General features: G+C 33.6%; 3 protein-coding genes and 1 long non-coding RNA gene across 6 annotated transcripts; 1 reads left to right on the forward strand and 3 right to left on the reverse strand.

The window, feature by feature from the left end:
• Nucleotides 76-1,482, reverse strand: LOC104711211. Of its 3 annotated transcripts, none has more exons than XR_755222.2 (4): nucleotides 1,167-1,482; nucleotides 812-1,091; nucleotides 404-522; nucleotides 76-224 (listed from the first exon to the last, which is right to left on the reverse strand). It is a non-coding gene; the product is annotated as an uncharacterized LOC104711211 (long non-coding RNA). The 3 variants fall into 3 exon arrangements; XR_755221.2 differs by having other exon boundaries at nucleotides 78-224; nucleotides 812-948; nucleotides 1,167-1,475; XR_002033480.1 differs by having other exon boundaries at nucleotides 812-1,478.
• LOC104711213 lies at nucleotides 11,984-12,998 on the forward strand. Its single transcript, XM_010427892.1, has 3 exons — nucleotides 11,984-12,307; nucleotides 12,406-12,464; nucleotides 12,585-12,998. The coding sequence occupies exons 1-3, from the start codon at nucleotides 12,223-12,225 to the stop codon at nucleotides 12,696-12,698; spliced, it is 258 nt and encodes an 85-aa protein (XP_010426194.1). The 5' UTR covers nucleotides 11,984-12,222; the 3' UTR covers nucleotides 12,699-12,998.
• LOC104715363 (putative nuclease HARBI1) lies at nucleotides 16,547-17,560 on the reverse strand. Its single transcript, XM_010432775.1, has one exon. The coding sequence runs from the start codon at nucleotides 17,558-17,560 to the stop codon at nucleotides 16,547-16,549; it is 1,014 nt and encodes a 337-aa protein (XP_010431077.1).
• On the reverse strand, nucleotides 17,821-20,848 carry LOC104711214 (heat shock protein DDB_G0288861-like). Its single transcript, XM_010427893.1, has 4 exons — nucleotides 20,780-20,848; nucleotides 19,763-19,842; nucleotides 19,366-19,677; nucleotides 17,821-19,270 (listed from the first exon to the last, which is right to left on the reverse strand). The coding sequence occupies exons 3-4, from the start codon at nucleotides 19,441-19,443 to the stop codon at nucleotides 17,930-17,932; spliced, it is 1,419 nt and encodes a 472-aa protein (XP_010426195.1). The 5' UTR covers nucleotides 19,444-19,677; nucleotides 19,763-19,842; nucleotides 20,780-20,848; the 3' UTR covers nucleotides 17,821-17,929.

The following is a 21,057-nucleotide window of genomic DNA, read 5'->3' on the forward strand; positions in this document are numbered from 1 at the left end:
GCAAATGTGTGTTGACGTTATGGCTCTCATATAAACGTGAATACATAATTATCCCATGAACTTCAAGAACTGGAAAAATGTCAATTACATAACTAAAATTACTCCCAAAAGCATCAATCAATTTCAGTCAAAATCAAATATAGAAATTGTAATTACCGTGAGAAAGAGAAGAGAAGAATGAAACAAATGATCTGCAAAGCAACAAAAACACAGTACCAAGTGATCTGCAAAGCAACAAAAACAACAAATTAAACACCAACCTTTTTTGCTTTCTCGACATTTCTATACTTAATACTTACAAGACAATGATCATAACCAAAACTGCAACAGAAACAGAGAAGCCATATCCTAATGTATATGCTCTTCATTCATTAATGTCTAAAACAAGTTCTCTTCTTCTTACCTCGTCCTCTACAACTCTGTCTGCTTTTACTTGCCCTATAGTTCCCCGCGCCCTGACCTTTATTTAAGAACCACCAAAGAATCACTCTTCTCTGAGTCTTTAGCTTCAACTTGTTTGTCCTGCACATCACATAACGACTTATTTATAAAAATATGCATCCTCTATGTTAATGTATGTATGCCTCAACTTTTGGAATTGGTACCAAAATCACAAAGAACACATCAAAACCAAGGAAGACCTATACACAACCTATAAAAAACAAACAACGCCATTCAAACAAAAGCATAACCCAATATGAAGACAGCAATCTTTTTAGTAACTTGAGGCATCTCATTTCGTAACTCCACTTAGAGAACTAGACAAAGAAAAAAGAAATTACTAATCAGAAGAGAATTACACAAGACATACCATGTGGCAAGTATTTTAAAGCCCACTTAGTCTCTGCATCCATATCTTCATCTGGATCATCCCTCCGCCGCTTTGCACGCTGAATCCTGACAGCAGCTCTCTTGATAGAAAACTTGACTCACATCACCAGACCAACACTAAACCAAATCCAACCAACACTAATCACTCAGAAAAGAGGAAGCAGGAGCACCACCATGAGGAAGAAGGAGATATGCTCCAAGTTTCGTTCACATTACGAAGGAGATATGATCCAAATCGACAAAATCAAAATTCACCAATACTAAAAGACGGATGTCACAACAAATAAAGATAGTCCCACAAAAACTTTAAAACTAGAACGAAACAAGATCCATACCTGATACAAGGTTTCGTGAAACCAAGAAGGAAAAATCTCAGGACGAAGAAGAAGACGATGACGAGATATGTATTTGATCTGGAAACCGATCAAAACTTCTATTGTTTTGATTAAGTCGATTTGGATGACGACGACGATATATGTATTTGGTCCGGAAACTCATCAAAACTTCTGTTGTTCTGATTTCGTCGATTTAGATAAATCGATTCAACTTTCTTCCTTTCAGTGGTATCGAGAGAGAGAGAGGGGGAAGCAACCGAAACAAAAGAAAAACAAAAAAAACAAAAAAAAACAAAACAAAGAGTAACCACTAAAATAATGACACGTCTAGTGTCTCTGGGTATCTAAACGCATCTGTGCAGAGACACGGATCTGTGTATTTTTACAATTAAAACTTTATTTTTATTTTGTTTTATTATTAAAAAAACCAAAAGACATCCCACAGGATGTGCAATGGCCTTGCTCTTGGGGTAAACCTTTTCATTCACCTTTTTATAAAATAGGAAAATAAAATCTGTATACATTATTATAAAATTAAAAACTTAAACCGCTTTTTAATAAATCTAAACCGACATATAATTTCGTTCTATTTGTAAAATCTAAACTCTAACCATCTCATTTGTGAACCCAAACCGACATATAATTTCGTTCTACTTGTAAAATCTAAACCCTAACCATCGCATTTGTGAACCCAAACCAACATATATTTCCGTTCTAATTGTAAAATCTAAACCCAAACATCTCATTTGTGAACCCAAACCGACATATAATTTCGTTCTACTTGTAAAATCTAAACCCTAACATCTCATTTGTGAACCCAAACCGACATATAATTTCGTTCTACTTGTAAAATCTAAACCCTAACCATCTCATTTGTGAACCCAAATCGACATATAATTTCGTTCTACTTGTAAAATCTAAACCCTAACCATCTCATTTGTGAACCCAAACCGACATATAATTTCGTTTTAATTGTAAAATCTATACCTTAAGCATTTTATTTGTAAACACAAACCGATATATAATTTTGTTCTAATTTTAAAAATCTAAACCAAGCCAATATTTAACTTTCTTTAATTAAAAATATACAAAATTTGTTTCCTTAATTTGTTTTGATTTTTAATTTAATTTTGAGTTATTTTTTTTAAATAAAATATTAGATGGAAGATTTTGATTGGCTGAGAGAAGAGAGGGTGAACAAAAAAATTTACCCCTAGAAATGAGCCTAAGTATTTTAAAAAAAAAACAATAAAATGGATGAATGCACACGAAAAAAAAACAAAAAAATGGATATTATAACTTTTAATTCATAATCTCTAACTCTAAGGCGCGAAGAGATATCAATATTGGAAAATAGTATCGTAAAGAACATTTATAAAATACAAGTGTTTTTGTTTTCATTGGTCAACACAGAAATCTTGAAACCCTGTAAAATATTTAAATCTTTGTACCATGAATAAATGTTAGTTATTTGGACAACTGTTTAAATTAGATCACAATTATTTTTATTTTGTTTTGAAAAGAGCACAATTATTTGAAACAAATGTAACATACTTGTTTTCTCAGTTAACCCAGTAGAATTATCTGATTAAGCAAGATAAAAGAAGAAAATGAAAAGCTAGATAGAAGAAAAGGTGTTGTTTTTTATGTAAATCCCAAAGAGACGTAGCGTCCACATCTCGCCAGTCGTGCTGTGTAAAGGGCAAGGGTTAAACACAAATTAAGATGGCTTATCTACACATATATTATTATCTTGTATATATATATTTATATAAACAATTTTATTTAATAAATAGAAAATGCTATGAATTGAGAAGTATAAATGTGCACACTTAGATCAGAAAACAAGTATGTTACATTTGTTTCATCAACCCAAAAAGATAAGATTGACATGTATACTAATTCACTTACTGATGAACATGTATCTCTTAAAAATTTTAACCAAAAAGATAAATGTATCTCTTAAAAATGTTTTATATCAATATCGCGAGTTGCGGCCAAGTGTTAGGAGAAAGGTTGCAACCATCTCTTAAAACGCTTATGCATTTTATCAAGCACACCTTCTTACAGTGTTATGTCAACATTGCAAATTTAAATATACTTAGAAAAGCCTATATGTATAAAAAGGTTTTATTTGTATATAGGATCTAACTTTTCATTGTTACAAAGCACACGAGACAAAAAAAAACAAAACAAAAAATAAGAACCCCTAACTTTCTATCAAAAGACAGAAGGTTGAATCCTGAAAACCACCTCTCATAGTTTCAGCGAATAACAAAAATTGTCATGTGAGATCAATTACTCCAAATCCCGCATTGAGCATAGTATATAGAACTCGACTACATTTCTTCTTTAAAGCCCATTAAAGGTCCAGGTTTTGGCCCATTTAAAGCCACGAGCATTCTTTTTTCTTTCCTTTTACTTTGACATCTTTCAAGTTTCAAGCCTACTACTCCATATTACGCTCACTGTTTGGGTGATTTGGTGAAAATGGCACCAGTCCAGAATATTCTTTTAACTCAAATCGGATATACTTTCAAATTTCTACTAGTTACTGTACTATGTAATAATAATAATAAGACATCATCTCACCAAAAAAAAAAAGGAAAAAACTATTGAAGTTTTCTTACTTTTTTATTTACATTCGAAACATTTATAATCATCATCCTAAAATGTTTGAATAATCTATATTAACATTTTTGAATTATATTTTGATTTTTGAATTACATTTTGGTTTACGCCCTTTAAATTTTGCTTATTTAATTTGTTTTATTTACAACATTAACCCCTAATGATTTTCCTGAAATAACATTTCGTAGAAACTTAATTAATGAAACTTTTTAAATTGACTTACGGGGGTGTATTCAAACCATGATTTTGGAGAATTTGATAGGATTTAGGAAATTTAGAATTTTGATAGATTTTAGGGAAGTTATATGATTTTCTGTAAAATTCTTTCAAATCCCACCTAAAACCATGAGATTTGGACTTCTGTATTTTTAACTAAACAAATCCTCCAAAATCCTAAAATTTATTAAAATCCTAATCTATAAAACTGTTTTGAATAACAGTGGATTTTAAAGTAGATTTTTAAATCATCAGTTCAATAACAAGGGATTTTAAAGTAGATTTTTAAATTATCAGTTCAATAACAGTGGATTTCAAAAGACTTTTTAAAATACATGATTGAATAACATAGGATTTGTAACTCTTACACAAATCACTTAAAATGTCAAGTTGAATACACCCCCCTTAATTTGATACGTTTATTGCCATAAATAGCTTGACAACATGTCAACATCTATACATTTCGATTTTTCCAAAAACAACTCTACACATTAAATTTTTAATCTCATAAAAATCTTCAAACCTATTTTAATAGATCTTTAGAGACTGTATGATCTCTTAAATTTAAATGACACAGCCGAATTTGAGTAACAAATTATTACAAGCGCAATAATTATTATAACAATAATAAAGTTCATGAAAACGAGAACCCAACTTTAGAAACTCAATAATCGGGTATATTTAACCTTAGCATCGCATTTAATATAGTATATATCGCGTTAAGAAACTGATTATTATTCTGCGATAATGTTATCAACTCAAATAGGAAAACACTAAAATCTCTCTTTTATTGCTACGGATCGTAAACTCCTTGCTCATCAAACATTTTTCATGTATAAATATTAACTTCACAAACGAAACACAACACCCACAACCAAAACCACTAATATGACGGTTTTCAAACACTGATTAAACCACTAATATGACGGTTTGTTGTTATATGGCGGGACATGTTATTAACATGAAGGTTTGAATTAACATTAGTATAAATATAAAATATTATTAATTCGGTTTGAAACACGGGTTAAATCTTCATTTAATTATTTGGTCAATACCACTAATATAAGAATATTAGACATATTAAATCAGGGTAATTTAACTAAAATTTTGTAAAACAATTAAATCATTGGTAAAATTGTGACTTAATCTAACAATAACTTATAAATTACATATTTATGTATTTATTTCCCCTATTATTGTTCTAATAATTGACAATCCAAACAAAATTATTATTTAACTAAACAAAACAAACTAAATATAAAAAACAAATAAAAATAAAAATGTTATTATTTTTTAAAAATATGTAAAATCTAGTTTTTAATAATTCTTAAGTTTAAAGATTATCTCATACTAATTTGAACAGATATGACTTGTTTGAACTGCAATTTAACCAAATTCTTACCAAAAGCAGTTGATTTTTTTCAGAAATTGTTAATGAAAGTAGAACCATTCGTCCACTTAAGATGATCCAATTTTCTAAGTGTTGTCTCTAAAGATCGAGGAGCTTTCCTCAAGACTCAAAAGTAAAAAATATCCCTTTCTAGTGGTTTCTTAAAATGCATTTCCTGCGCTAATGTCAATTAAGAAAAGGATATGAAATGATTAGTAATATTATATTGGTGATCACATTGAGAAGGTGTGAAGTTTCCCACTAGTGTATTTTTATAATTTTTCTTGTTGACTTAAAATACAAAAAGGGAAACCTTTCCAAGAACACAAACACAAACACAAACGCATTGCAATTGTGCTTATAAACTTTTCGATATGGTGATATATATATTTTTTACATTTTGCAGAAAAAGCAGTGCATGCATATGGCCATAAAGCTAGGCTTCATTTAGTGGATTGCGAAATATATGAATATCTAAGGTATGATTTTGTAAAAGATGTTAAAAATAAAAAAAGTTGTCTCTCTAATGGTACCGTATATATTAAGGTACTTAAGAATAAGCGGTATGATGTATTAGCCACTACAGAAGCCAAATTCGTGAAGTAATCAGAAAAAACATCATTAAGAGTTAGTGCCATGACTTTGACAAGCATGTATCATATCCGCACTTACATATATTATTTAAATGGACTACTATACATGAGTATCTATACTTTGTAAACATGACAATAAGTTGTAGATAATTTTTTTTTAAATACTGTTTGTGCTTAGCTATTTTCCATTATAGTGATTGCCGTGTAATTTAACGTGAACTTGTAAAGCAGAATAAACAAAGCTTCCCTTGGACTCGACCCATTTTGTCAATGACTAATGTAACTAGACACGCGTAATTAAGTAGTTATGCCCATTGCCTCCCACAATTCCACCACTTTAACCAACATCGATCATTTCTCGACGACTACAAAGTTTCTTATCGATCATATACACATGAAAAATGGTTTTTTACTTCGAAGACAAGGAGAAAATTCTACAAAAAAAAACCCAAAAATATTAACATTGACAAAATCAATTCTGTATGTTTTATGTAGGAACATTTAAAATTCCTAGCTACGGATAAAATTAAAACTAAGAAATATCCATCTGATCTGAGCATCTGAATTGTTAGAATTCACACCTGAAGTAACTCCGAACACTTCTCTAAACCTAATCGAATTCAGCTCAAGAACTTTGTAAAGCAAAGAACAAGAAACGCGAGACACAATTGTTAACCCAGTTCAGTGCAATCGATGTGATTACACCTACGTCTGGGGCCGAATCAATCCGGCAAATTCACTATGAGGAAAGGTTATAGCTCAGAACCGAGCTTTACAACAATGGTGAAATCTCACTCTCTAACAACCTCTCTCACTCTTGATAACAGAAGAAGAAGAGATAGAATCTAATAAGATTGAAGAAGAAGATGTTAATCTATGAAACGCAACGTTTCAGTGATATTAGTAAACTCTCCACTGCAGTTGGAGACTTCACATTAATCTTCTTCCCTCCGGTTTAATCAGCAATAGACGAACCAGAGATAATCAGCAACTCAACTCATTAATTTCTGGTTTAGAACCAAACCATCATCAACCCAGAATTGAATCAGTCTAACAATCTCAACACTCCACCTTGATTCAATTCCCCTTTTCCTCTAACCATGAATTTGCACTTACTTGGATTTAACCTTCAGCTGAGATGCACTTCATCTCACTTGATTAGCTTTAGAAAATCTAAAGCTTCATCAAACTTCTTGACCGGAATACCTTTTGTTAGCATATCCGCAGGATTCCTTGATGTATGAATCTTCAGAACCTCAACTTCTCCAGACTCAATAATGTCCCTGATGAAGTTATACTTTGTTGCAATATGCTTTGTTCGCTCATGAAATGTATTATTCTTTGACAAGCATATCACAGACTGAGAATCACACCAAACTGTGACCCTTTCTTGTTCGTAACCCATATCTTCCAGAAGCCCCTTAAGCCATAATGCTTCTTTAACTGCTTCTGTGAGTGCAATATACTCTGCCTCTGTGCTTGACAAGGTCACGACTGACTGTAAGCTCGACTTCCAGCTGACAGTATTCCCACCAACTGTAAACACATAACCACTGGTAGATCTTTTACGATCTCTGTCTCCAGCATAGTCTGAGTCACTGAAACCTTGAATCTCCAGCTTGTTTCCTTTTGTGAAAACCAAATTCAAATCACTAGAGCCTCTTAGATACCTCAGTAACCACTTCACTGCTTCCCAATGAATCTTTCTAGGTTTCTTCATGAATCTACTCAACAGACCAATAGCCTGAGCTATGTCAGGTCTTGTACCTACCATCAAGTACATTATACTTCCAATGGCACTTGCATATGGAACCTTCTTCAAATCAACACACTCGCGATCATTCTTCACAGACATCAACTTGAAATGTGTTCCAACCAGAGTATCTGTCTCATGAGCCTTACTCATGTTAAACCGACTCAGTACTTTTTCCAAATAACCAGACTGAGACAAGTACAAAACTCCTTCTTCTCGATTTCGAATTATATCAATTCCCAAAATCCTACTAGCAGGTCCCATATCCTTCATCTCAAACTCTAAGCTCAAAGCCTTTTTCAATCTACTTATCTCTTCCTTACTTTTAGCAGCTAATAGCATATCATCTACATACAGTAGCAAGTAAACAATTTCACCAGGATTTACCTCTTTCGCATACACACAAGAGTCATGCTCACTCCGGTTGAACTCTTGTTTCATCATGAATGCATTAAATTTCTTGTTCCACTGCCTGGGAGCCTGTTTCAAACCGTAAAGAGATTTCTTCAACAAGCAAACTTGATCTTTGTCCGGATCTACCTCATAACCTTCGGGTTGCTCCATGTATATTGGTCGATCAAGTTCCCCATGCAGAAAAGCTGTCTTGACATCCATCTGCTCCAGTTCTAAATCATCTTGAACCACCAATGACAACAAAGTCCTGATTGATATGTGCTTCACTACAGGTGCAAACACCTCTTGATAGTCAATCCCTATCCTTTGTGTAAAGCCTCTAGCCACCAATCTGGCCTTAAACCTCTCAGGTTCTACCCCTGGAATACCTGGCTTCTTTTTATAAAGCCATATACAATTGATAACCTTCTGATCAACTGGTCTATCCACCACATCAAAGGTCTCATTCTTCCTCAATGAGTTCATTTCCTCATCCATACCTGCATCCCATTCCTTACTGTACTTATCCTCTTTTGCTTCATGATAGCACTGAGGATCTTCGCATATGATCTCTTCTGCTGTCATAAGTGCAAAAGCAAACTGCAAGTAATCAGAAAACTTCAGTGGAGCCTTGATTTCTCTTCTAACACGGTCTCTAGCTAACTGATAGTTTCTGAGACTTGGAGAACTCCTTGGAGCCTCAACTTCACCTTCAGGCTCAAAGTAATCTGAATCTGTATCTGTATCACTCTCATCAACTATTGTAGCTCCACCTCCATTAGAACTTTCTCCAATCAATTTACCTTCCTTCTTAATCTCTGTCAAGGTCTTATCATCCTTCTTGATTTCTGCAACCTTCTCTTCACCATCTTTACCACAAAGATCCTTATACAATACCTCTTCGTGAAACACAACATTGCGACTAATCACACACTTTGATTCTTCAAGTAACCACACCTTATAGCCTTTTGTGCCTTGTGGATAACCTAGAAATACTCCTTTCAATGCTCTAGGTTTGAGCTTTCCCTGATCTTGATGCACATAGGCAACATAACCAAATCTCCTCAAGTGCTTGTATCCTGGCTTCTTGTTTAGCCACAGCTCTTCAGGTACATTGTGATCAATCGCAGATGCAGGGGACCTATTTACGAGATAGGCTGCAGTGGCTGCTGCTTCAGCCCAGAAACGTTCTTCTAACCCAGATTCATTCAACAAGCACCTTACTTTCTCCATAAGTGTTCGATTCATCCTCTCTGCAACTCCATTTTGCTCTGGAGTATAGGTGCAAGTCCGATGTCTCTCAATACCATGCTTCTTACAATATTCATCGAACTTCAGATTGCAAAACTCCAAACCATTGTCTGTTCTGAGGACCTTTACCTTCTTACCAATCTGATTCTCAACTAATCCTTTCCACTCACAAAACCGGTCAAACGTTTTGTCCTTTGTCTTGAGGAATATAAGCCACACCTTGCGAGTTTTATCATCAATAATAGACAAGAAATATTGTTTACCTGACAGGGATGGAGTCACATTCGGTGAACCCCACAAATCCGCATGAACATATCCCAATGCATCCTTAGTATCTTGTCTACCCACATTGAAGCTTAACTTCTTGGACTTTCCCATTACACAGTGCTCACAAAACTCCAAGTTAGTGACATCTTTCTTCTGTAATAGCCCTTTCTCAGATAGCACTTTCATACCATTAAGACTTAAATGTCCAAGCCTGCTATGCCACAACACAGTGCTGTCTTTCACATTCTCAGTGTTGCAATTCTCACTCATAACAGTCTCACCATTCAGGATATATAAACCATTGTTCAAACTCCCTGACAAAGCAGTCTTCCCATTTTTGAAATACCTCACTTTGCCATCTCCACCTTCATGCTTATAACCCAACCTGTCAAGAGTACCTGTTGAAATCAGATTTCGCCTCAAGTCTGGTACATATTTAACATTGTTCAACACCTTAATTGAACCTCCTTGTATGTTAACGCGAATAGAACCTATTCCCTGTGACACCACAGCTCGATTGTCACCCAACAAAATGGTTGTTTCACCATTCTCTTGAAAACTACAGAACCAATCTCTCCTTGACGTCATGTGAGATGTACACCCAGAATCCAGAATCCACAAGTCTCTTACAAGCTGATTGTTGACACTAAGAGCCTCAGAGAATACCAACTTTTCTGTTATAACTCCAGCTTCGTTCTGACCCTCACTTTCAAACTTTCGCTTCCTGGCATAACAGTCCTTCTTAACATGCCCTTCCTTCTTGCAGAACCAACACGTGACTTTCGTCTTGGAGTTTGACCTGCTTCTACCTTTTCCCTTAGAGCCATTCTGTTGACTTCTAGTCTGGGGTCTGCCTCTCTCTGTTGTGTACAATGCTGCAGACGATCCCTTCTCAGACTCTTTTGACTCGGCAAGTTCCCTTTCCAGAGACTTAGCTGATGAAATCACATCCTGAAGTGACAGACTCTTGTTACCATATTTAAGCGTATGCTTAAGCTGACTGTAGCTAGATGGCAAGGAATTTAACAACAATATTGCTTGAACTTCTTCAGAAACCTGAATCTCCAAGCTCCCTAACTCTGCAACAATCTTCAAGAAGTCGTCTACATTCTGATCTATAGTCTGAGCATCAACCATCTTGAAAGAATAAAAGTTCAACTGCACATAGATCCTATTTGGCAAAGAGGTTTCCATGTACAACTTATTGAGCAAAGCCCACATCTCTGCAGCTGTCTCACAATGATTTACCTTTCGCAGAACCTTATCCCCAACATGATTTATGATTAGTGTCAAAGCTTGTTGCGATTGATCGATCTTGACTGGATCTGGGACCTCTTTAGTCTGTGATAAGGAGGAGTCTGATGATTCTTCTGTGGCAATCTTCTTTTCTTCTTCTTTCGTTAACGGAACTGTCTTGGTCAACTTGAAATCGGTGAGGATGTTCTTCAAACCAAGAACCCCAAGCTGTGCCAAGATCCGAATCTTCCATAGCGAGAAGTCACTATCACCATTGAACGTCTTAATCTCAACTCGCGCCGTCGCTACCGCCATCGATCAGATCTGGGAGAAGAACCTATGCTCTGATACCACTTTGTCAGAATTCACACCTGAAGTAACTCCGAACACTTCTCTAAACCTAATCGAATTCAGCTCAAGAACTTTGTAAAGCAAAGAACAAGAAACGCGAGACACAATTGTTAACCCAGTTCAGTGCAATCGATGTGATTACACCTACGTCTGGGGCCGAATCAATCCAGCAAATTCACTATGAGGAAAGGTTATAGCTCAGAACCGAGCTTTACAACAATGGTGAAATCTCACTCTCTAACAACCTCTCTCACTCTTGATAACAGAAGAAGAAGAGATAGAATCTAATAAGATTGAAGAAGAAGATGTTAATCTATGAAACGCAACGTTTCAGTGATATTAGTAAACTCTCCACTGCAGTTGGAGACTTCACATTAATCTTCTTCCCTCCGGTTTAATCAGCAATAGACGAATCCGAGATAACCAGCAACTCAACTCATTAATTTCTGGTTTAGAACCAATTCATCATCAACCCAGAATTGAATCAGTCTAACAATCTCAACATGAATGAACATTTAAAACAATAAAATTAGTGTATTGCTTATGAAAGATCTGAGTACACACACAGATTTTTCATTCTGTAATTTTATAATTAGTATTTTATGTTTCGAACAATTAACAATTTAAACAGCACTAGCTAGACGTAAAGTGAAACCGCGTCGATAGCTTGTTTCTTCGTATTTGTTCCTTTTTAAAGAGTTTAGAAGACATTTTGGTTCTTTGATACAAAAGACTTAGCACTCTAAATTAGATTAAAAAAACGGTTCATACTTAGTTTAATTTAGTTATTAACACCCCACTATGATAGTAGTATAAAATGCGCAAATTGGAAAAATAGAAATATAGAACTATATAAGAGAGGCCACCACAAACACAAAACTGAAAACAAGTTCGGGGGAAAACGAGAGACAGAAGTACACACAACAACACTTAAGGTTTTAATCTATACATTTTGTCTTAAATCATCGTCTTCAAATGGCCAACAAAGCTCTCTTCCATCTCCTGGTGATCTTCTTCTTGTCTCTATCTCACATCTTCATCTTGCCTTCCCATGCTTCAAGTAAGATCATCATCTCTCTTAGATCTTATTTTCCGTAATTAATATTTCCATCATATATCTTGTAACTTATATTATCTATATTTTTCGTATGCATATAGGACCTTGGAGTTTTATGGAAAAACCCACTCATCATATTGATCTCCCTCAACATGATGTGGTTAGTTCTAAAGTTATGTATATACTGCATAAGAGAGTATATGTGTTCTTGAAAAGTTATAATTAGGTTTATTAAAGATTCTAAATTTGGTTTTGTTCAAAATGGATGGTTATTAATTAGAACGTGAAGGAGGAGGTAGAAGAAAGGATGGTGATGGAGTTAAATGATTATCCAGGTTCCGGTGCCAACAACCGCCACTTGCCGCGTCAGCGAGGCTGTGTCATCGATTGCTGATAAATGAAGAAAAATCAATTAATATAATTATAGTATCGATAAGGTTACTATTATGTATAAGTAAAACTTAACATATTTACCCAAAAAAAAAAGGGACTATGAATTGAGTTAGTTAACATTGGAGTCTATATATAGACGATTAGACATTTTACTCTAGGGATAAAAGCATAGTTTTTATGTAGTCCAGTTGTTAAATCCAGTTATACACTACTGTTAATAAACTACATATATGTGGATGATATATATGTACAAGCCTTTAATTTCAATTTGGTGATAATTACGATATAATTGAATTATTTATTCATAATCCTTGTCAAAATCAAGCAATTCGATCTAAATTAAGCACAATAGAATTCTAAAAAAAAAAAACTCTATCGTACTAAGTAACATTTCTGAGTGATTAGAGAAAAAGAGAATGGGAGATGAAGAAAACCACAAAATCAAGTTGAGATATGATTCTACGCCATTGGATCTGAACCTTGAGGAATGGAGATGTTGAGCCGGAGCGATGAAGTTTCTGAGGTGAACTATCGTGATTTGTATTTTTAGTCTTGGACAATGTTTTCCAAAAAAGGGGATAAGCTCACATAGTCATATGAATACACACATTAGGGATTCTAACGTTTTAAATCGGCTCCAAAAATGAGATCACAAAAATATTGATGTACCATATACCGTTTTTGTTGTAGTATTGTCTTTATTATCTCTTCGTCTCCCATCAATATTTTCACATATTCTGGGAACTCAGCCACCAAAAAATGTGGCAATATAATTGTGAATGCCACGTACCACTCCTAACTCATAAACGTCTATTTATTAAACCAGAAAATAATAGTTTCACTTGTGAGCAAATGAACGTAGATTTCAGCTCACAAATTAATTTATCCAATATTCATGAGACCATGACCATAATTTTTTTTTTTTTTTGCGTGACGAGTATCCTAGAGAAGTTTATGCCAATACGGGCATTATTTACCTTTTTGAATATTTACTTTTGTCAAAACATATATGATTTTTTTTAATTTTATTTAATTAAGAATACTATTAGGAGAAGCTAGCTGAGAATGGCAACTATGTTGCATATCGCGTAGAAAAAGTTGTGACTTGTAAAGACTGTGTAGTGTTCCTAATGCATTTGGCCTGAAATTACAAACCATCAACAGTTACAAAATAGAAAGAAAATTTTGGCGAACAACAACAAAAAAACAAGCTAGATTTAGGCGGTTAAACAGAGGCAGAGAACCAGATCTACTAGCACCGACGAATACAACGTCCACAGCTTTGTGATATTGTCGCCGGGTCGGATTCTTTAACCAGAGTATTTGAATCCTGTCTCAGAGCCGTCACCAACGACAAGTCAGACCAACCACATACCTTCCGAAATAGATCAATTCTCTAACTCTCCGCCATCCAATGAATTCAAATCCCCTACCTAGCAAAATGACATACTTAGATCCAAGCCCTTGACCTCCGAAAGCCATGAACCAGAAAACCTTCTCGAAACAAAGCAATCTTCAAATCTAGTCCAGTAGAAGCAAAAATACGGAAGCTAGAGAAAGGTGAAGGCTCAAAAAACCTTTCAACAGCTAGATTTCATGAAAGCCATCTAAGATCCTGAAAATAATTTACAATTAACCACCAAAACACTCACCGGAAAACCCACCAATCTGCAAGCGTCTTCTGCTAAGAATCTTCACCGTGTCGTAGCAGTGTACACATTATATTACGCATTTTACCGACCTCAAAACTACTAATTCGAGTTCGAAAAGTTTTGCGATTACGAATATGGTTTACAAATATAATTGTCCTCAAAAAACAAAATAGTTCACCTTTTGAGCTTACATAATCTCTTTGATCGGAGTTCGGCTTTATTGAAGTAATTCAAACTTGATGATGAAATAACAGAGTGGTGTCGCATTATTGGTATACGATACTTTTCAAATAATTTATTTATCAAAAATAAATTTGAGAATGAATTGAATTGAATTGAATGTGGTCGCATATTTGTCATACGAAGACTTGAAATGGCCCACTTAGGGCGTGGGGATAGGTGGGGTTTGTCATAATCTGTGAACAATCGTATGCATTTATCACAATTTATAAATCTACAATACAAAATACGATAATATTAGCTTGCACAAACATAAAACAGCTGAGGTATATAATATACACATATAATTTGTGTGGTGCACAAACACAAAACCTTTTGAAACCCTGATTTTGGCATATTAAACCCTTCAGTTGAATTGTGTAATTGTACATAGTTTCCGCAAACTAATCCCACAAACACATTATACATGAATATCTCTAAATCTAACAAAAAGAGCAACAATATATACCCATTTTCCCTCCAACTTTGCCCCCACTTCCAGATCCCTTACCGATTCCAGAGAACCCGAACCAGCCAATCTTCTTCTATTTGGATTTGGATTCCCTGTCCATATCTCGGAGGGTTGATCCACTGCGTATTCTCCTATACATTGAGCGGTTATTTGAGGCAAATGGACATAATGGTCCGATAACCATTACCATTGTTGCCAGAGCTGAGAAAAAGAGTGAGATAGAGCGTGTTGATTTTGGTTCGGGAGAGAACGGTGGCGGCGGGGGTTACGTTTCACTTGGCTTCTGACATGGGGTTTAGAGGTAAACAAGATTGAGACATAGCTATTGATCATCTAATCCTTCAGCAGCAGATAATAACAGGGCCACTGACGCTCTTTGGAGCCTAATTAAATAGTTTTTTTTTTCATTTTCGTCAAATAAAATTTATTTATTTCTCAAATCATCCAACATCAAATGTAATAGACTTGATGGAGGGTTTGTTTTAAAATAGTTATTGGATTTAAAAAAAACCATAAAAAAATTACTGCTAATAATTTGAAGTTTTATTACATTTAACAAAACCTTATTACTCATAGAAAAGTACTTTTAATCGAAAAATAATATAAAGATGTATCAACTAATTAGTTTCTTCTATTCTATAATAAAATCGAAAATATATAACTAATAAATTATTTGATTGTTGACAAAAAAAAAAATATATTTGTTTCTTTTTAAAAAATCTTAATAATATTATGCACCAAACAAAAGAAATAACCAAAAAAAAAATAACCAAGAAAAAATGATCTAAATATATAAATTTGAAGTAAACAAGCTATGTAGTTAATTTGTATAAGTTGAGTTCTTTCAAATTATGGCCTTAAGCATATTATGGGATGCTTGTTAATACATAAAAATGGTGTTTTATGCCATTAGCTGTATTTTCTTACTAGTACAAAAAATGAACAATGAATTAACATTTCACAATTCTAAACTAATCTATAAACGCATACGACGTCGTCGTCAATTTCTAATCATTATCGTCTAGCCAGACAACTATCATACACACTCATACTCTTAGGCTCCGAATGGAGATAGTGTATCAGGCGTAGCGGATCTAGCGGATCTAGCGGATCAAGCGGAAAAAAGTGAATCTAGTGGATCTAGTGAAACAAGTGTGGATCTAGTGGATCAAGCGGTTTAAAATTTATGTTTGAATGGTAAAAGTGGTTCAAAGTACTGTACAAATTTAAAATAATATATTTAAATTTTAAAATTTGTATTTAATTTGTCATAAGTAGATTCTATTTAATATTTTATTTACAAAAACCTAATATAAAAATATCTTTTGAAAAAATAATTAATATAATTGCACTTTTAAAATAATTTTCAAATTAAATAAAATTACTACACAATTATTTTAAAAGACATATGTTTGTGCTATAGCGCAGATCCAATCTTATTATATTAATGAAATTAAGACAAGAATACATAAAATAATGTATTTAAAACATTCATTCAACAATCATTTAATATAGAAGATGTTTATTAGCCCATAATGTATCTGCAATTCTTTCTCTGAGATTCGCCATTAAATCACCATCAGCTATAGTTGTTGTTCCAATGACGTTTAAATCACTCTTCGGATCAATGTTGTCAATATGTGAATGCCCCATTGTTTCAGCAAAATCATCATCTATAGAATTTGAAATTCTGATAAAATTGTGTAGACCCATTGTCGCTATGACGACTCTCTTTTGCACTTCAATATTATATCTAGGAAATTCACAAAGAATTCTCCATTTCTTCTTCCACACTCCAAATGTTCTCTCAATAATAGAACGTAGAGATGCGTGCCAGCGGTTGAAAAATTCCTGCTTATTCTGAGGAGGTGGAGCATTCTCAAATAATGACATATGGTACCGAACAACCATGTTTCTTGAAGATCTATATGGAGCAAGAAAACCTTGTTTATTTGGATAGCCAGAATCAACCACATAATACTTATCTTCTGGTGGCAAAGGAAATTCAGGATCATTGTTTTGAGCCATCGTAAGAACTGCTGTATCATGACAAGATCCTGGTGCTCCATTCCAAACATATGTGAATAACATATTTAAATCACATATTGCCATGATGTTAAACGATGTTCTATCATGTCGACTCCAATACATTCCTTGTAAATCAGGAGTGACCTTAACACACACATGAACACCATCCATTGCTCCAACAAACCCACTAAAAAATGGCCAATATTTTCCATCCATTAGCCTGTCCGGAATCCTGTGTAGTTCTTGCCTTGTTGGTGTTTTGATATAATCACAAGCAAGTAACTCAGTCGCTCTAAGCACTTCATAAAATTTTCTCTTTACGGTTTCTTGATTTCTCCCAAATCTTAGACCAACATCTCGTTGGACTTCGTTGTGTCCACATATCCGTAAAAACATTGCAACACTCTCTTCAATGCCTACATTCAGTGTTGGTTTTAATCCATAAGTTGTTTCTAGTTGGTGACACAATGTTCTGAAACAATCAAGTGACATCCGTAGTAACTGAAGACAAGCAGCATGATCTTCTTGTAATCGATGCCAAATATTTCTCCACCCCAATCCACCATCTGTTTGTACTTGTCCTCTTTCAAAATATCGATTGTAATAACTCAATGCTGGTTGAATTATTAACTCTTCAAATTGTGCATTCTCCAGATTCCATAACTCAGTTCTCTCTTCGTAACTTAAAAATTGAATTCCTTGTCACCGCAATTGACATATACGAAAAGCCTGTATTTGATGAAAACAAAGAATTGATAAGAAACTGAAAGACATGATTCAAGTACACATAGTAAGTAAAAGATAATACAGAAACATAAATAAAAACAATGCAACATTATTAATAGCAAAGAACTAGAGATATTATGCTTCATCGTCAGAATCATTTTGGTGAGTTTCATTTAAATTTGGCCCCTGATGGGTTCCCCAAATGTTGAATAATCCTCCAGATTTACGTGTTCGTGGTATTGGCCTTGGTGTTGTGGTTTCAGTTTGAGTTTCAGTTTGAGTTTCTAATGAGAATCCATGCTGAACATTTGTTTGAGGAGGCCATTGTGAAATATTTGATGATGATCCCCATTGTTGATCATTTGATGATGAACCCCACTGTGTAGGTGAATTCAATTGTTGTGTATTTTGATACGCTCCCCATTGTGAAACATTTGGTGATGTACCCCACTGGTGACTATTTGGTTGTGTTTCCCATTGTTGTACACTTGGTGGTGTACCCCATTGTTGAGGACGTGGTTGTTGACCCCATTGCTGAGCATTTGGTGGTGTACCCCATTGCTGAGCACTTGGTGGTGTACCCCATTGTTGAGGACGTGGTTGTTGACCCCATTGGACATTTGAAGTCTGCCCCCATGAATTATTACCACCAGAAGATGGACTACCTGAATGAAAACCACTTGCACTTGGACTCCCAAAATTTCTTCTCGACGTTAACCGCTTTCCCACAAACTCATCATAACGTGTATATCCAGTTAAAGCTTGTAAGAAATTTATCTTTTCTTCAAAAGGTTTTTCAGCTCTATCAATGAAATACTTACGATAGAATGGGTCTCCTCCTAATTCGTCAACGCACGCCCAATAAAATTTTGTATCACTTGGAAGCTCCATTGATTCCAATATCTTTGCAGCCTCATCAAAGCCGTCGTAATCATCTTGGTCGAATGAATTTGGGCGTAATTGTTGTAAACTTTGACGTTGGAACTCCCTAAATCCGGTCATTGTATCGGTTAGGGTGGTCTCAAATGACTGTTTCTTTTTACTTCCTCGTGAACCACTCCCATGTACAACTCCAGAATTTCTTGCAGATCTTTGTAACATACTTCCTCGTCTTCCTTGTCCTCGTTGTTGAACTCTGGAACTAGGAATTTGAATCGGATCAACCGTCACAGAACTATGACGCCTATGTGCCTGAATAAACTCATTTGAAGGACGCGTTTCATCGGTAATGTTAACGCGATACACTTCTTCATTTTCTTGTATCTCTGCATCTTGACTATCAGACATTTCACCATCGTATGTTTCTCGGTACAGCTGATCTTCATTATTAGTTGTGCCTTCATTCATCATTTCTTCTCTTCTTTGGTTGACAGAGTATTGAGCTTGGGATTGAACATTATATAATTTGAAGCAACGTTCCATGATTTCCCACCCTTGTGGCGGCTTTCGTCTAAATGCATGTACAATCTTACATACCTATGAATATTATTATAAAACAAATATTTCAGAATATTTGGTTATTTTAATTATGTTAATATATTTGAGTTGTGATAAAGATTATGAAAACTTACTTCACAATTTTTCCACCATGACTCAGATGCATTAATCACGGATGTAATAGGATCAACCGTGATACTAGTTGATCCCATAAGCTCTCGATACTTCTTGTATTTTTTTTTTCATATTATCAAGTTTTTCTTTGAAAATATGAAAAACTTATAATTTATTTCTAAATCGAACTCCTGGTTAAACTTTTCAACCATAAACTGTTTTGCAAAAGGAGTGGGATCTTTTATACGATAATTATTCATCGCAGCTGCTTGATCATATAACTCAAGTAATCTAAAAAGACTGCTAGGAGTCCATTTGAAATTAGCTCCATTCTACAATATTTTTTAGAACAAATTATTATATATTCACGTAATTATAAAAAACTATATTTAAATAAATTAAGATAAAATATTTTACCCGTGCTGATGTTTCGGTTGGAAAGTTTTCAGCTGCTTGTACAAAAGAACTTGTGTTTCGTCGACGATTAGATGTCATATCTACAGTTGTAAAAAAAAAATCAGTTTACTATAATCAGTATATATTTTAGTTATATATGACAAAAATTTATTAAACTATTGTATTATGTGACTATTAATTATTTTTACATAATAAATTTGAGTTTTTTATAATTTTGTATTACATTAGTGTGTAGACATGAATCATAAATCTTATATAATATATGTCGATGGTATAAACATTAATAATATTATACTTATACAATTATAAACCTTAGTCAAAAACATAAAAATATTATACATATACAATTATAACTTTTGCTCACTAAAAGTTTACAAACCTTATTTGCTATTAAATTTTTATTCATAATATTGTCTTATTAACCTACTTAGATCTCTATTTTATAAAATAAAAAATTAATTACAAAACTGTTAAATCTCTATGTTATAAAATAAAAACATAATTACAAAACATGATATATATTATTAAAAAATTTACTAGCATTTCTTTCACATAAGTAAAAAAAAATTAACTACAACAGCATTACTATTAACTTAGTTAAATTAAACAATATACTTGATTATTATAATGTATGTATGTTTATGTAAGGGAAATTAACATATATACTTTTCAAATAATTATAAAAATTTAAATTTATGTTCACATATATAGAGATACTTTTAATATATATATATATATATAAATTACAGGTTATGAGCCATGTATAAAAAAATTTAAATTCCATTGATTCCTTATTAATTAATAACTAAAAACATCCCAACATTATAATTAATTAACATTATAACTAACCTAGTCAAAAGCATAAATGTATGAAACTTTTCATTTACTAAAGAAAAACTAACTACATCAACATAATTATTAATTTAATTAAACATCATAACTAATATAAATTTAATATAAACATTATAACATAATATAATGTATATATGTTTGAAAGAAAAAAAAAATTATATATACCTTACACTGTTACAGCTTCACTAGAAGAAGTTTGGAATCTCTTCCTTTTTTTTTTATCTATCTTTCTTGTTGTTGTGATGAAGAAAGATGTGAGTATTAGATTTATAGGAAAAAAAATTTTGCATTCTGTTCGTCATTGTCCAACATGTGAATTTTGTATTATTTTATTTTATACAATAATTTGTACTATTGGACCACTTGAACCCCTTCTCATATCTAGATAAAAGTGGTTCATGTGGTTCATTCACTTTTGCTACTAGAAGACAAGAAATCCTTAT

Source organism: Camelina sativa, chromosome 9, assembly GCF_000633955.1.
Source record: "Camelina sativa cultivar DH55 chromosome 9, Cs, whole genome shotgun sequence".
NCBI classification, from domain to species: domain Eukaryota; kingdom Viridiplantae; phylum Streptophyta; class Magnoliopsida; order Brassicales; family Brassicaceae; genus Camelina; species Camelina sativa.

Coding starts and splice junctions, on each gene's coding strand:
- LOC104711214 (XM_010427893.1), bottom strand. CDS start 19,443: ATGGGATCAACTAGTATCACGGTTGATCCTATTACATCCGTGATTAAT. Junction 19,271..19,365: donor CATGGTGGAAAAATTGTGAA/GTAAGTTTTCAT, acceptor TAATATTCATAG/GTATGTAAGATTGTACATGC.
- LOC104715363 (XM_010432775.1), bottom strand. CDS start 17,560: ATGTCACTTGATTGTTTCAGAACATTGTGTCACCAACTAGAAACAACT.
- LOC104711213 (XM_010427892.1), top strand. CDS start 12,223: ATGGCCAACAAAGCTCTCTTCCATCTCCTGGTGATCTTCTTCTTGTCT. Junction 12,308..12,405: donor CTTGCCTTCCCATGCTTCAA/GTAAGATCATCA, acceptor GTATGCATATAG/GACCTTGGAGTTTTATGGAA. Junction 12,465..12,584: donor ATCTCCCTCAACATGATGTG/GTTAGTTCTAAA, acceptor GTTATTAATTAG/AACGTGAAGGAGGAGGTAGA.